Below are 17,612 nucleotides of genomic sequence, written 5' to 3'. Positions count from 1 at the left end.
GAGTGTATGATGGATGTTTGTTGTATAGCTTAAATAAGGGAGTTGCATTGTCAAGATTTTTATTGGGAAGAATATTTAACAAATAGGTAGCCATATTAAGAGCATGATGCCAAAAATTAGGTGGTACTGACGAATAAAGAAGTAAAGTATGAATAACGTTATTAATGGTGCGGATTTTACGCTCAGCTTTGCCGTTTTGCGAGGATCTATATGGGCATGACAAACGAAAAGTTGAGCCATGCTTAGAACATACGTCCCAAAACGGACTGTTGACAAATTCTTTACCATTGTCACATTGAATCGTTTTTATTTCTCTATTAAATTGTATATGAATATATTTCCGAAACGTAACATAAATAGAGTAGGCTTGGGATTTTTTAACTAACGGAAAAGTCCATACAAAATTGTAAAATCGTCAAGAAACACGAGATAATATTTGTGACCAGCTGAACTAAGAACTGGTGAGGTTCAGAGATCACAGTGAATTATATCAAAAGGCAAATAAGTCTTATTATGAGAGCTAACAAATGGTAATTTGACAGCCTTCCCAATAGCACAAGAAGAGCAAACAGAGGTTTTAGAAATAGTCTTGCAAGGAATTAAATTACGACGCTTAAGAAACTAAAAAACTACAGCCCCGGGATGTCCTAGACGATCATGCCAGAGAGAAGACTGGAGGGCCGTGAAACACGCTTCAGTGACAACCAATTTTTGAGAAAAAGGATATAGCTCGCCCCGACTATCACTCCTCACTAGACGCGTCCCCATCGCGTAGTCCTTCACATAAAAACCAAATGGGTCAAACTCGACAATTACCGAATTATCTTTGGTAAATTTACGAACGGACACAAGGTTTTTCACGAGTTGGGGTACATGTAAGACGTTTCTGATGGCAAATTTGTGAGTCGGGTCAGGTAAAGTAGTGTGACCATAGCCTGTGATTGGGATGGATTGACCACTTCCAACAAGAATACCATTTTTAAAACTCGAATTAACATAGGATGAGAGATTACCTGTGGTAGCCGTCATGTGAGATGTAGCACCTGTATCCATGTACCAATTTGGGTAATTTCCAAGAGTGTACATCACAGCTTCGATGTCGGTCTGAGTCGGAGGTTGCTCTGCCGCCGTATATTCTTGTTGTCTCGGAACAAATGGAGCCCAAGGAACAGGGGCCCGCATCCAAGGGGCAATACGGTATGGACACGGTGGATAGGTCCATGGAGAACGAGGTCCTCATGGCCACCCGCCATAACCGTGACCAGACCAAGGAGTAGAGGGTGCTGCCGGTATATGAGCAGTAGCAGATTGCCTTCCACCAGAAGAACTAGAACCGTCACAATAGTTTCCGTTCCTTTGCCGCCTTTTTCTTTCCTCTTGTTATGATGCTTGTTAAATTTACTTTGAGGCTGAGACAGAGGACGAGTTGCCGTCGTCGGAGGATTTCGCATAAAGGGCAGAAGATGATGAAGTAGTAGCATCAATTTTTGCGAAGCCCGCTTCTTCAAGTGTGAGCATCGAACGAGCACGATAAAAGGGAGGTAAATAATTACTTTGTCTAATTAGTGTACCAACACCGTGATAAGCGTCGGTAAGACCAGAAACTAATTGTAATACAAGGCGAGTATCAGTTACCGGAGATCCGACGTTCTTGAGTTGATCTGCCAAGCTTTTGAGGCGTTGGCAGTATGCCAAGACACTCGGGAAATTTGCCATGGCGGTGTGGGAGAACTCCTGCTCAAGAGTAATAGCCCGAGAGTGTTGATTGTCGAGAAAGATGTCTCGAATACGATTCCAACAGGTCATGGCAGTGGGTTCGTCTTCAACGATGTTCTCCAACAGGTCGTTGGTGACCGTTGCGTAGATCCATTGGAGGACCGTCGCATCAAGAAATTTCCAACTGTCCTTCTCATAATCCGTGACTGGCGATTTAGGACCACTAGATTTGGGTTTAATGATATGGTGAAGCACTCGATTCGATTTAGTATGATTCGTAAAGAGTGCAACCCAAAGAGGATATTTGTCGTTATCCATCCCGAGTTCGACGGTAACGTGGTTCTTAATATTGCTGACTGCAAGAGCCGGGTGAAAAGAGGAGGAGGATTTCGTGTTCGGCATAGCTAGTGATTTGACGTGAGGTCAATTGTGCTCGCGAGAGATCGGAAAGAAGGAGAGCCGTGAGGAAGCACGAAAAAAAGAGCTAGGGTTCGAGCGGAAGCGAGATCGATATTTACCCTAGGAAGCTGATACCATATAAGAAGATTAATGCTTGATATTATTCATACAAGAGTTCAGTATAAATACAATTACAAAGGGCAAATTATTCTACTAATTACAACGATATTTGCCGAGAATACGAGATATACAATCACTGAGTAAATAACTTCTATATTTACACATATATTCTAACATATACAAACTAACCTACTTACGGGCAACTCATTTGGCTATCTCAGATTTGTAAGCTGTTATGGCAAGTACCTTGCCACCGAAGCAATTTTTCGGAAAGAGATCTGCCAAGAAAACCCAGTTACGAGTTATACCAGGTACTAGCTTAGAACCCGTGCAAAGTTGCATGGATATGTATAAAAAAATATACAGATAATCATTTGAAATTTTATAGTTATAATATTACAAATGTTGAATTTCAATTCAAGATTGTACTTGAATTTTTATGTGTAAAATGTTGTACATTCATATTAATTTTGAATAGTACTCCTAACATTCAGACCTAATGATATATAATTCGTATAATAATCAGGGAAGGCGTTTTATTTCTGTGTCTCATATCTTTAGCGAAGCATTCATCATAAGCCAATGTACTTATAGTCATATCTTATATCATATATCGATAATTACCCAAGTTTTGAAAATCATTAATTAAAAAATTTCAGCAAAATTCACTAATAATGAAACCTTGAAACATATTTAGTGTGTAATTGGGTATTAAGTGGGTGTGGCGTAAAATTTATCCCCGTCCCACCCACCCATCACCGGTGGAATTTTTTTACCCGTACCCTAGAGAGCTCTACCCATACCACCCCAACCAGGGCTGCGGGTGTAGTGCGATGCTCACATGTATGATGTACCCGCCCTACTGATATCCCTATTCATTACTAATAATCAGTAATCACAGTACTATACATGATCCAAATAATTAAAACTAAAAGTTACACATGCAAATAAATATAGTATTGCTTAAGAGTTATACCATGTTCACCGTTTTTTTCATTTGGGTTTAACACTAATATACAACAATTTCCGTGTTTTAAAGACATAGTACGATATGGACCGTAAGAAGTTTAGCCATTCAAGCCATAGTATGAATGGACCATATAAAAGATTTTATTTTACTTTTTTATAATTTTATAAATATGAAAATAATATAATTGTCTTTTAAGCTGGTAATTATTAAACATGTTTTCTAAATTTTGTTAAGTTAATTGATAGTAAAACCCGCTAAACATACTGCTAACCTTATCCGTTATTATAAATCTGCCTCCAACGTTTGCTAGTTAAAACCTTACTTAAAGACTAATACCCGTTACTACCCATATTTTTATGAGTGTATATAGATTTTTAGTAAATAATTTTACACTAAATTAATATAAACCGTTTTATCCAAAGCCTTAAGTAGTACATAGTTATGTTGAAAAACATTCATTAGTAATTGACTAATTGTGACATTTAGAGTCGCCAATATATACCCTCGTAAAAAAGTCTCCCCACGAACTATAATTTTCGTACTCATATATAATAATATGTACGTAAGTACTACGAAATAGTAGAATATATTGTATCCAGTTGTAAGAGGTTTTATCATAAGGTGGATGACCCAATATAATAGTTGAAGTTCATATTAATTCAAATTGGAAGTTAAAAAGTAGGTAGGTTATGCCTTTTGACTTATTATGGGTTATTGTAAGGGAGTCTTCTAAATGAGTGAACAATTTATATGGTCAATACTAATTGTATGTCATATCTGAGAAACCTTTAAGGAGTTCTATTAGCTAACATAGACAAATTAGAATAGCAGGTTTTGCTTAAGACCGTCTTAAATTAAGATCTCACAACCCACCTATTATTTTGTTGTATTTAAATCTATGACACCCCGCGATAATGCGGAAAATATAACTAATAAATTTAAGCGGAAATTATAAAATTTTTAAAACTTTTTATTACTAGTTAAACATTAACATACGGGAGTCACTAATAAAATAAAACAAGTGCAACGATAAGCAAACTTAGGTTATTACAAACCAAGTCTAGCAAATAAGGGGGGAAAAGATATCCCACGAATAACAAGTCTAAAAGGCGAGTCTAAGCATAACGATAGACAAAAATCCAACGGTCAAGGTACTCGCTAGCTCACACATGTCTTTACCCGATAAATGCACCAACTAATACCTATCATTCATTTAAACGTGAAAGCCACAGTCAGCGGGGGAGTAACTCAAGGTTCTCCCAGCCACATTATATCAAAATGAACATAACAAAGAACTAAAAAAGGCAAGGCATAATAAATACGGGATACAATTCACTTGAACAAATAAGCATGGGATTATTCATGTTAGAATAATAAGAGAAAGCAATATAGAATAGCAAATGAGCATGTCATATGCATATATAAATAAGTGAAGTAAATGAAAGAACATAGATAGGGTTAGTTAATCACAAGCACGAATTCCAATGAAATGTGACATATGCGACTATCCAAATTACACAAAATTAGTACTTAAGTAATGTGAAATAGATAAACAAGTAGTCAATCATCGCAATACATATAGTTCAAAACCATAGCCATTACTTTAGAAATCTTCTAACAAACATTGCATGGGACGTGGCTATTAACGTCACATGCGCACTCATGGCTTGCATCTCACCATAAGAACGGATGAGAGCATCAATCCCGGCGATCATATCGCAACTAGAAGGCTTGCATCTTACCTCTAGTGTCCGATAGGACCAAGACTCTTACATTAAACCATATAAGACGTAAACTCTCGTGTAGAAAGACATATGCCAGTGACCATAACCAAGCAAGACATTTACTATTCTTAGACTAAATTTTCCCCGGATAGGACTACGATAATAGTACGTCCCTAGTCTAAACCTGGCTAGATTCTCTTGAGGTCACAATTACCCGATTCGACATGCGGCAGAACAGCCCGCATCCAAGACTCGATGACAGAACAGAAATCGAGTACCCCAATCGCCAGAATCAGCACGAAAGTGGCGGAAACGATTAAGATAAAACTCACTTGCTAGAACAGCACAAGTAGGGCGTAAATATAAGTCAAGCAATAAGGCATAACATTATGGTATTTTCACAAGAATACGACCCATTACCAGTAGTTACTTTGAATAAATCACCCATACTTAAAATATGATGAAAACATGAAAATAAGCAAGTAATAACCCATAAATAAAATATATTAAGTCATTTTATACTTGTATGACATGGCTAAACATTTTATTTCATATTTACAAGTTACTTGAGCTTAAAATAGAACAAGTGATAACAAATGAATTAAGTGATACAAAATACGAGGCAAAACGTAAACAAACAAATGAGAACTCAAATATGAAGTATATAGCATCATTTCATACTATTCTAACATGGTTAAACATTATAATCCATATTTACATGTTAATTAAATATAGTATAAACAAACGATAACAAATGAATTAAGTAATGCGAAACAGTAGGTAAAATGTAAACAAACCCAAACCGAACCGAATTTAAGCTTAACAACCAAAACTGATGTTTAACATGTGAATGAGACATAATCAAGGGGCTCCAATGATAAAAAAAGGTGTCAACACACCATACACAAACATTAGAACCAAGTTTAAAATTCATACCCAGCAAGAAACATAAAACCCAATTTATAACAAGTTTAATACTCGACTACAACAAGGGTCAACTTCAAACGGTCATAACTTGAGTTCTAGACATGAGAATGAGGTAAAATGAATTGTAGGTGATATCTTATCCTCCTACGGTTCTAATGGTAGGTCATAAGCCCAAAACAAACAAGTAACAAATGAGTTATGACTATTTTACGAAAACTGGTCAGGCTGAAATCGCAATGGGCTGCTTTCCACGACACATACAAACTACATCTTTATAACAAATCAATCTAGTTGGACCATATAGTATATATGTTTATGTTTTGATGATGTCAAGAGTGATTTATATTTTATATAATCGTTGCGCGTAATTGTTTGTTTAGTCTTTTAGATTGGACTTATTCATTACGAGCAGTAAGGAATTGTGATGGAAGTATATCGTGATCAAGCCTCAATCAAAGATCAAGATTATATAAGAGTTATTCAAGCATTATGAGAAGACGAAGTCCGTCTAAACATAAATAAAGCTTGGATGATGATGATCTCTTGAGAAGATTAGAATAGTATAGGTGATTATCTCGTAATGATAACTAAGAGTGAATTTCTTATACTGGTAAAGTTATAGCTTGACAGCTATAACATTACTAGTGAAACAGCCAATGTTATAGCTCTTCTACTATAACATTGAGATGCTGAGTTTGTACTACACGACTTAAAATGTTTTGAAAATTGTTTTTGAAAAATATTTTTGTTTCTTTTGAATGTTCGAGCAAAAGTATTTATTAAATAAGCCCGGTTTAATACGGAGAATGGTTTTATGTTAAACGTGTAATTAGTAATCATGTTGGATCAACTTATGAGTTGAGCCATATTACTAATTAGGGTTTTAATATAGCATACTCCTAAACCCTAAAAATCTAACCTAATTTCGAGCTAGGGTTGTTCACAAAAAACCTGGCTTATGGGCCGTTGTTGTTTCATGTAATCTAAGGTATAAAAGATTACTATTGTTAAGATTTTATTCTCTAGATTTATCTTAACATATCTTTTATATTTAACTTGATATGGTAATTTATGATAAAGATATTTTGATATGGTGTTATTGTTTCGTGTAACCTAAGGTATAAAAGATTACTATTGTTAAGATTTTATTCTCTAGCTAGAGTTATCTTAACATATCTTTTATATTTAACTTGATATGGTGATTTATGATAAAGATATTTTTATTATGGAAATCTTATCATATCTTAAGATTTATGGAAAAGATATCAGAAGGATAATTTATATTCTATCTTTTGGAATATCCTTTATTATCTCTTAAGGCTTTAAGGAAAGAAATATTAAAAGATATTATTTGTTTACATATCTATATTTCGGACATTAGGGTTTTTAGATAAGCCGTGAGCTATGCTTCTTCCTTCACTATAAAAACTTTACATCTTGCAACATTTAAAGGTAAGATCTTTAAGCATAAAATTGATTTTATTTTTAAAAAGCAAGACCGTGTGTTTCAAAAGCAAGAAAACTGATTTGCTATTGTCGAAAAAGGTCGTGTGTTTATAAACTCGTATATTCGTTCGTTGGTTATCGTTATAAGATAATATTGGTCAATAGATTTCTTACTTGTTCATTAACGTGAACCTTTGCAAGACTCATTAGTGCTTTCTTATTAGCGTAAGTTAGTCACTCGAGTATTTAACGGTACTCACTTGAGTTACAAGTTGGGTTAGTTGTACGAGTTGGGTTAGTAAATTTGTAATCCGTAGAAAGGTATTAAATTTATTAATCGAGAATAGTGGACGTAGGTTTCGATTTGTGAAACTGAACCACTTCAAAAACCGTGTGTCTCTCTCTTTCGTTAATTTATTTATTTCGTTCTTGATCGTTCGTTAATTAATTAGTTAAAGTTTAATTAATAAAGTTTAAATAATTAATTATATTCATACAATCGAAAAAGTAGTAAAAGTTTTAAATCCTCAATTCACCCCCCCCCCCCCCTCTTGAGTATTTTGGATCGATAGACTCTTCAATTGGTATCAGAGCCTCGTGCTCTTGATTGCCTAACCGCAAAGAGGCTGATCTTTCTTTTTCTTATTTATCTTATCATTTTATATTCTGCTGCCTATCACCTGATAAATGGATTCCAAATACCTCAAGTGTCCCGTCTTTGATGGTAAGAATTACGGGTTATGGAAAAACATGATGACTCACTATGTGAAAGGTCATGATTGGGATTGTTGGAGGATTATCCAAAATGGACCACAAAAATCCTAGTTGCATCCGCCGAAGGCACTTCCTATGAGAAGAAGGAAGACGACTATGTTGAGGCCGACAACAAGAAAGCCGAAAAGAACTCTAAAGCAATAAGTCTATTGCAAAACGGCATGACCTCTACAGAGTTTGATCGGTTCTCTTCGTGTACAACGGCCAAGGAGATATGGGATGGCCTTGAACTAGCTTATGAAGGTACTTCCATTGTTAGGAAGCACCATATAGATCTGCTAATGCAGAAATATGAGCTATTCATTATGGAGCCTAATGAGTCGTTGGATAGCATGTCTTCACGGTTTTCGAGTATAATAAACGAACTGAAAAACCTAGGAAGGAAGTTCAGTACCGAGGACATTGCAAGGAAGGTTATTAGGAGCCTGAATAAAAAGTGGCGTGCGAAAGTCACAGCAATGGAGGAATCACGAGATCTTGAAAACCTATCCTACCAAGAACTCATTGGTGCTCTCATGGCCCATGAAATTACTCTTAATGCCGATGACACTAAACCAAGAAAAGGTAAAAGTATCGCTTTAAAAAGCGAAGATGTTAACTCCGACATAGAAGATGAAACCGTCTTGTTTGCACGCCGTTTTAAAAATAGGATCTTTCGAAACAAACAAGCAAAATCATATTATAACAACAACAAATCATTCAACAAGAAAGTATCAGAATCGAAATCATCATTCGCCAAGAAAGGTTGTTTCAAGTGTGGAGAATCCAATCACATGATCAAAGATTGTCCGACATGGGAGAAAATCAAGGACAAGGCAAAACGCGAGAAGACAAAGAAAGAGTTCAAACAAGTTATGATGGTTTCGTGCTGGGGAGATCTTGACTCAGAAGATGATGAAGGATCCGAAGATGACGAAGTAGCCAACCTTTGTCTCAGCAGCATTAGTCTTGACCTAATCTCCGACAGCGACGATGATAGCACGAATTCTCAATCATATTATTGCTTTCTGGGAGAATCAGATGAAGACGATGATAATGAGGTTAGTTATCTTGATCTAAAGAAACGTGTTAAGAAATTATATAAAAGTGCTTTAGTTAAATTCTTTGAGCAATCCCTTGATAAATGTCATGAACAGGATATGAAACTAAATGATCTAAAGGAACAGATTCTTGATATTGTTGAGGAGAATCATACTCTAAAGGCTAAAGCTAAGAAGTTGAAATCTAAAGTTATAGATGATAAAACTACAACATTAGATACTGCTAATACTGAAAAGAAGGAATTAGAATCCAAAGTTATAGCTAATGAAGCTATAACTTCAGATCTAAAGCTTAAAATTAAGCACCTTCAAGCCAAAGTTATAGCTAATGAAGCTATAACTTTAGAACTTAAAAAAGCCAAGGAACTTCTTGTAACTAAAATCACATCTGATGAAGCAGTGATTTTAGAGCAAAAGAAAGAAATTGATTCTCTCACAAAGCAATTGAAAGAATCTAAGACTGAGATGATCAATGTTAAGAAACAACACTCAGACGTTGTTTTTATTCTTAACAAAAGGTTCCAAGACTTTCGTGACAATTATAAGAAGGAAAATGAAATAGATCACACGAAATGTCTTAAAGAAATTAAGAACCTAAAAGACTTACTTCTTCACGCAAGAAAATTCCATGACAAGTGGGAAGGTAGCACAAAAGTCCTAAACTTCCTAACCGAACAATCTGACAATAATATGAAGATGGGGTTAGGACATGAGTACTACAGCCGTAGAGATCACTCTAAGTGCAAATCATCATCTTCGGATTTTGATTTTAGAAAAAGAAAATATGCCGATCTTCATGAATATCTAATTTGCAATTACTGTGGTCATACGGGTCATATCCAAGACAATTGTGTCAAACGTGCACATGATATACGAAAAAATACCGAATTTGTTAAAACGGTTGACACAACAGTCGAGGATGATGAATCCCCTATAGATGAACCTAATAAAGAAAGGAATAATAACTTTCGTTGGTTCTATGATCTGGCTTTTGATTACACTCAGAAACCTAGCACTTCACAAACTCCTTGTCGACCTAAACAAAACAAGCCGAATCACAAGGAGAATAGTCATATTAAACCTAGAGACATTCCGAGACCTAGAGAAATCCCTAAACCTAGAACTCTTCCTAAGCAAAATTACCCAAGGTTTAGAAAAACGACCATTAGACAAGTTTGGGTACGAAAGGATTTAGTATATAGATTAACTAATCATAAGGGACCCAACCTAGCTTGGGTACCTAAAAACTGTATCTAATCCTTTCTGCAGGTAGTAGTGAAAGAAAGCAATCAATGGTATCTTGACAGTGGATGCTCAAGATACATGACTGGAGATAAGAATTTGTTTCTTTCACTCAAACCTTTCAACAGAGGAAAGGTGACGTTTGGGGACAACAAAAAGGGAAAAGTGATTGGTGTTGGCAAAATCGGAATTTCTAAGTCACACGCAATCAGTGATGTCTATTTAGTGGATGGTCTCAAGCACAATCTTCTTAGCATATCTCAACTATGCGATAAAGGTAACAAAGTTGTTTTCCATACTGATAGTTGTCGCATTATCATTGAAGGGACTAGTAATGTTATTCTTGAGGGCCACAGGAAAAGGAATGTATATATGGTAGATTTAAATGTTGTGTCTACTAACTCTTTTACATGCATGAAAGTTACACTTGATGATCCCTGTCTGTGGCACAAACGGTTCGGTCACATTAGCTCACTAACCTTGAACAAACTCAAGAAATGGGACTTGGTTGAAGGGTTAGCTAAGATCAAGTTCGACCAAGAAAAAATGAGTGACACGTGTGCTAGGTGCAAACAAGTGAGATCATCTTTTAAACCTAAAAGAGTAGTAAGCACAAATCAAGCTTTGGAACTGGTACACATGGACTTATGTGGTCCTAGGAAGGTAAGGAGTAGAGGAGGATCCAGGTATGTCTTTGTCCTCGTAGATGACTATTCAAGGTATGTATGGCCTATCTTCCTTCATTCAAAATATGAGACATTTGATGAATTTGATTATCTTATGAAACTTGTTCAAAATAAATATAAGACTAATCTTGTGTCTATTCGTACGGATCGTGGCACTGAATTTGATAATCAAGCCTTTATAGAATAATGTAGAATTAATGGTGTAGGGCATAACTTTTCTGCACCAAGAACTCCTCAACAAAACGGTGTCGTTGAACGTATGAATAGAACACTAGAAGATATGGCTCGTACAATGCTCTTGTGTAGTGGTCTACCTCGTAACTTTTGGACTGAAGCCATTAGTACTTCTTGTTATATCCATAATCGTGCTATGATAAGGCCTATCCTTAAGAAAACCCCCTATGAACTCCTAAGAGGTCGCAAACCTAATATCTCTCATCTTCGTTGTTTTGGGAGTAAGTGTTTTGTTCAAAACAATGGTAAAAATAGGTTAAGCAAATTCGACCCTAGAAATGATGAGGCGATTTTTATAGGATACTCGGATCATAGCAAGGCTTACAAAGTCTTCAACAAAAGAACACTTTGTATTGAAGAAAGTGTTCACGTTATTTTTGATGAAGATAATGTGTTTGATAAGCCCTTACAGGATGAGGAAGAGGACTTGGACGAACCTGACTTTCGCCTTTCTAGGGACGATCCCCCAGAATTAGAATTGGAGGATAATGAGATTGAAGGAATAAATGATGAGCTTGATCATACTTCTAAGCATAAAAAGGAGAAAACCAAAGTTATATTTGATGATACTATAACATTGTCTCAAAATAAGGATTCCCAATCTAATGTTATAGGTGATGTTACTATAACATTGAATCCAAATTAAGGTATTGAGTCCGAAGTTATAAACGGCTCTACTACAACACCAGGATTGGATTCAGGGGGAACTTCTTCAAATTCTGAGCCAAATGAAGTTGGGTCAAGGTCAAATAATGATGAAGACCCATGTACCTCAACTAAATGGAAATACAAGAGCTCACATCCAATGGACAATATTGTTGGAAATATTAAGAAGGGTGTTCAAACGAGACGATCCTTGAATAATTTTTGCTCATTCTACTCATTCCTATCTATGATCGAACCAACAAATATCAATGAAGCTCTTGCAGAATCAGATTGGATTATAGCTATGCAAGAAGAACTTCAACAGTTCGAACGGAATAAAGTTTAGCACTTAGTTCCTAGACCCAAGGATCGATATGTTATTGGAACAAGATGGGTGTTTAGGAATAAGCTAGATGATGTCGGAGTCATTGTTCGAAATAAAGCAAGATTGATGGTCCAAGGTTATAATCAACAAGAAGGAATAGATTATGACGAGACTTTTGCACCTGTTGCTCGTCTTGAAGCTATTATACTTCTTATAGCGTTTGCAGCTCATAAAGGAATGAAGCTCTTCCAAATGGATGCCAAGACAGCATTTCTAAATGGGTATCTACAGGAAGAAGTCTTCGTAGAAAAACCCCTTGGATTTAAGGATACAAATTTGAAGACCATATCTTTAAATTAGACAAAGCCCTATATGGATTGAAACAAGCACCAAGGGCTTGGTATGACAGATTATCTAAGTTTCTACTTGACAGTGGATTCAGTAGAGGATCTGTTGATAAAACCTTCACTACTACAGATACAGTCTATAACAACGGGTAAAAACCGTTGTAAAAACAAAAAGCGGACGTTGTTAAAGCGGCCGTTGTGAAAGGTATTTACAACGGTTAGGTTATTTACTTAAACCGTTGTCGAAAGTATTCACCACAGTTAAAAGCCGTTGTTGTTACGTGTAAGCCGTTGTGGAAAGTGTTTTAAAAATTTGGTGGGAATAATATAACAACGGTTATCATATGAATAACCGTTGTTGTAACTTTCCCACCAAAATTGTTAAGACTTTTAACAACGGGTATACGCTAAAAACCCGTTGTTGAAATTGGTAGTAACAACGGTTCTTCGTTTAAAACCTGTTGTTGAATATTATGCGCGGGTATTTGTGAAAGGTATTTACAACGGTTCTTATTTTAAAACCTGTTGTTGAATATTATGGCGGGTATTTGTGAAAGGTATTTACAACGGTTTTTGTTTTAGTAACCGTTTTTATTACGAACTCCTAATGTTTTTAAAAATTAAAGTTGTTTCATGCCATTCAAAAATATGCATATATCAGCAGCACCATATATCAACACCAACATAAATAATAGCTGGGTTCATCAGAACTCAATAGATTCAATTCAACCACAACAGCAGCATCATATATATATATATATATATATAGAGAGAGTCAAGATCCGGTGAGAACGATCACTCGGTGAGAACGGTGAGAACGAAGGAGTACATTGAAACATATTACTTATACACTTTTTACCAAATCTTAGATACACTTTTTATCATCAAGGTACGCCTTTTACATAAATTCTAGATACATTTTATCACAATATAGATACATTTTTTTTTATTTTTTTTATATAAACTTACGATCACTAGATACATTAAAATATATGCTAGATACAATTTTTTTTTCCCAAATCTGAGATACACTTTATGGTATTGTAGATACACTTTTTTACACGAATTCTAGACACATTTTATAACAATGTAGATACAATTTTTTCCTACCTAGGTACGTTTCTTTACCACTTACAATTAATGTAAATGATTTAATAATTTATGGATCTAATAATATTTTTAAATTTTAATGTAACTAAAACAAAAATAAGTAGATACAATTTTCATTTTTTTAAAAGGATTAATACGTACACTTAAATTTGGACATTTTAGATAACATTAAATCTCAATTCAACACACACAAATCTAATGCGTAGAATTTAATGAATACAATAAAAAAAACTCAACACACATGGGTCGAAATTTATCATCATCACCAACGAACCAAGCATAGATCAACATTCATTATTCATCATCATATTCAATCATAAACTCTATCTCGATCAAGCGCGACGATCTATTTTATCCGATGCTTGAATCCATAGTTTTAATCAACAATATATCATTCCGTACAAAAACGACAAGCAGCAGCCATCAGGAATCAATATTTGAGAGGACATGCGTCGAGTCATGCTCCACCATTGTCGCCGGCGACGAAAGCTGAGTCGAACCAAAAAGGGCATCCTCTCGTTGTCGGAGGCGTAATACTCGCCGGCCAATACAGCAGTGACAATCGAGCAGAAATCACGGTAATTTAATTCGAGTAATTCCGGTGAATATTACGTCACATGTGTTCTTGCTGACGATGATCATGAGTGCGATGAATCATCAAAATTAATTTCTAGGTACATCAAAATCAGTTTGAGATACATCAATATAGAACCCAGATACACTAATTTCATGTAGCTCCGACGACAGTCACTTCCCATCTCAGACGTCACTCCGGCGTACTTTCAATGTGTGTTTGACGGAATTTGATTTGGAAGTGGATTTTTTGCAAATTAGAACATTCAACATCAAATTAGTTGAGCTAATTGGTGTATTGAGGTTTTTCAGAATCGACTTTATTTCTTCAATTTTGGTGATTTGTTGTGGTTCTTCTCCTGTGTTTGCCGCCATTGTTGGTGACCTTAGAGCAAATCTGCGATATCGACTCGTAAGAGAGAGGAAGAGCTTGAAGGTGAAGTTAGTATTGAAGAATTAATTTGCGGTGGCCGGTAGTGGTATTTGGTAATGGTGTGTGGTGGCTGCTGGTGATGTTCACGGCGGTGGTGTCGACAGCGGTGGTTGTGACTGACAGCGATGGGTGGCTGTGGTTGTGGTGGTAGACGGTATTAGTTGTTTGGCAGTGTGTTGTTTAGAATGGCGTTGGTATCTCTTGGTGTTAATAAAATGGGTGATAGTGTCGCTTGTTAATAATTGAGTTGTTAGTTCGTTCTCACCGTTCTCACCGAATGTTCGTTCTCACCGGATCCTAAATTTATATATATATATATATATATACTTACAAGGAGTTAAATTTATATGAACTAATCATTTCCTAACTTCAACAAAAAATTTACTAATAAGCTGATCTAAGCTCTGAGTATCAAGCATTTAGCCTTCAGCATTGTCATGTTCTAAGACGTATTTGCCCAACATGTCCCTTACCTCGTCTATATGTTGCCATTTGTACTGCTGAAGGTCTTGTGACGCGTTGATTACATACTGCGGAAAAAACAAAGACAAGACATTATTGTAACAACATACATCATTCAGCATATCAACATCATGGTATAGCAGCAAGCAAGACAACATCAGCTCTAATTTAAAAAAAGTAATAAACACATTATTAAATTACTAACCTTTTCTGGAATAAGGATATATCTTCGCATAATAATCTCCAACATGAACCGACAAACGTAGTATCCACATTGTATGCTATCCGACTGGCGAGGGACCTATTATTACATAAAAACAAACAGGCGAGAGAAGGCTCACATCAGAATCTTGAACTTTAGGTATTGTATTAGTATTAAACACAGATTTTTGCACTTAAGGTATTGTATTTGAGCACGTACCCCTGTTATCGTAATAAAAGTAGGGCCATCATCAGAATCTTTTGTGGGTTGATCCTGCTCGTTAGCTCTTTCTTCTCAAAGGCCCTTTTTTTTAAAAAAAAAAAGGAGGCAGAAACTCATTTTTTAGGGGCAAAAATGAGCTTTTTGCTATAAATAAAAATTGAAAATGTTATTATAAATAAATCAGTATTATAAACTTACTTAATAATCAAGCGCTTAAAAGTCTCGCTTGGTGGATTATGTATAAAGTCCAACCAAAAAACTTTCTTCTTCGTCGGCACGATGGCTGCTAGCACCCAATGAGTCCTACATCAAGAGACATCATCATTATTAACAAGTACATATATTAGTTATGAAAATGCAATTGTAGGGGGAAACGTAATATTAATTTTTTTATTATCCGTTTTCATTATAAGGGGCAAAAACCAGCTTCTTGGTTGTCGCCAATTGCTGAGCAATATAATCTACCCGATCTTCGAACGAAAAAATCGCGATAAACATAGATAAAACATAGGGGCACAGGAATCCGTATTGATCACATGGAATCTTGTTCTCGGGGATCACTCTCAATTTCAATATCCTACATTATTACGGTATTGATTCCGGTATTTAAAACACTATCTAGTAGTCAGAATATTAGAATATGAAATTAGTTATTAAGAAACTTACTTCATCCAAACAAATAGGTGTTGGACATCAATCTCGTCCAGGCCAGCCCAAATGGCTAGCATAACCCATGACATAATTGCTTCGCGGCTCAACCCCTAGAATATGCTCCTCGAGCGGAATAATTATCAGTTGCTCGTTTTCTATGCGATTGCAAGCCTCCTCATGCAGTTTCCTCATCGTCACCGTTCTAACTTTTAGCATGTAATCCTTCCCAGAATATTTTGTGGAGTTTAAACTCCTAACATCTTTCAGTTCGGGGAAATAATGATTCTTTGATTTTGTGCTACTACCACCAGCCTACACATGTAGATAATTAAAATAATAAAAAATCCAAAGGTAACATATCCTAACTAGCTAGTTGGAGTAATAAAAATAAAAGAGTACTTAAATAAATACCTCATCAACCTGCTCTTTCAATGATGAGGTAGTAGTAGCAGGTATGACTGGGGACTTAGGCTTATCCGTCTTTTTTGTCCCCTACACAAAATTTTCATGCTTTTTAGAAATACAGAAAAAATATAAATAAAGGGAGGTTTTTAAGAAAAGGAAGAAGTTAATTAAATACCTCATCAAGTTGTTGTCTGGACGAGGTAGTTGGCATGTCCGGGGACTTAGGCTTATCCGCCTTATCCGGCTTTTTTGTTCCCTACAAAAAATTCCCTGCTTTTTAGAAATACAGAAAAAATATAAATAAAGGGAGGTTTTCAAAAAAATGGAGAAGTTAATTAAATACCTCATCAAGTTGTTGTCTCGACGAGGTAGTTGGCATGTCTGTGGACTTAGGCTTATCCGCCTTAGCCGGCTTTTTGTTCCCTACAAAAAAAATAACATATAAATTTAACATATAAAAACATTTAACAATTAAAAATTTAACATATAAAGGTATTTTTTCTAACCCCAACTGCTTTCGGCTGAGGCAGAGACGAACGAGCCAGGAAGATGTGAGATTCATGCTATTGGATGAAACTTCCAACCGCATCTCCCAGAATGGTAATGTCGCCACGAACTGGGACGGGAAGTTGAAAGTTTTCATGGCCTGGAAAGACTTCAGTTATCTCCACTTTTCTATGATTCGGCAAAAGTTTTTCGCCATGAACAACCACTACGATTTCGCTGCGATTTGGTGGGCACTTCTACGAGAGCCCGGCCAACACGCACAATTGGTTTCTCGAATTTAGGTCGCAAGAATAATCGGCCTCCTGTTTTCTGACTCAAGAATACACACACATTATTATATCCCAAAATTTAATAGAATTCATATAAATTTAACTAATTAAACACTTCATGCATACCTTACTGAAAACAGTGAACTGACTTGAAGGGGATGTATGCTGTTTTCCATCAGCCGT

At 35.8% G+C, this 17,612-nt stretch overlaps 1 protein-coding gene across 1 annotated transcript; it reads right to left on the bottom strand.

The window, feature by feature from the left end:
* Window positions 1–1,398: 1,398 nt before the first annotated feature.
* On the bottom strand, window positions 1,399–2,118 carry LOC141640188 (uncharacterized). Its single transcript, XM_074449075.1, has one exon. The coding sequence runs from the start codon at window positions 2,116–2,118 to the stop codon at window positions 1,399–1,401; it is 720 nt and encodes a 239-aa protein (XP_074305176.1).
* Between the last annotated feature and the right edge of the window lie 15,494 nt (window positions 2,119–17,612).

Source organism: Silene latifolia, unplaced genomic scaffold (genome assembly GCF_048544455.1).
Source record: "Silene latifolia isolate original U9 population unplaced genomic scaffold, ASM4854445v1 scaffold_73, whole genome shotgun sequence".
Lineage (NCBI taxonomy): Eukaryota > Viridiplantae > Streptophyta > Magnoliopsida > Caryophyllales > Caryophyllaceae > Silene > Silene latifolia.
Note: the sequence above shows the minus strand (reverse complement) of the source record. Positions and strands in the feature narration are given on the sequence as shown.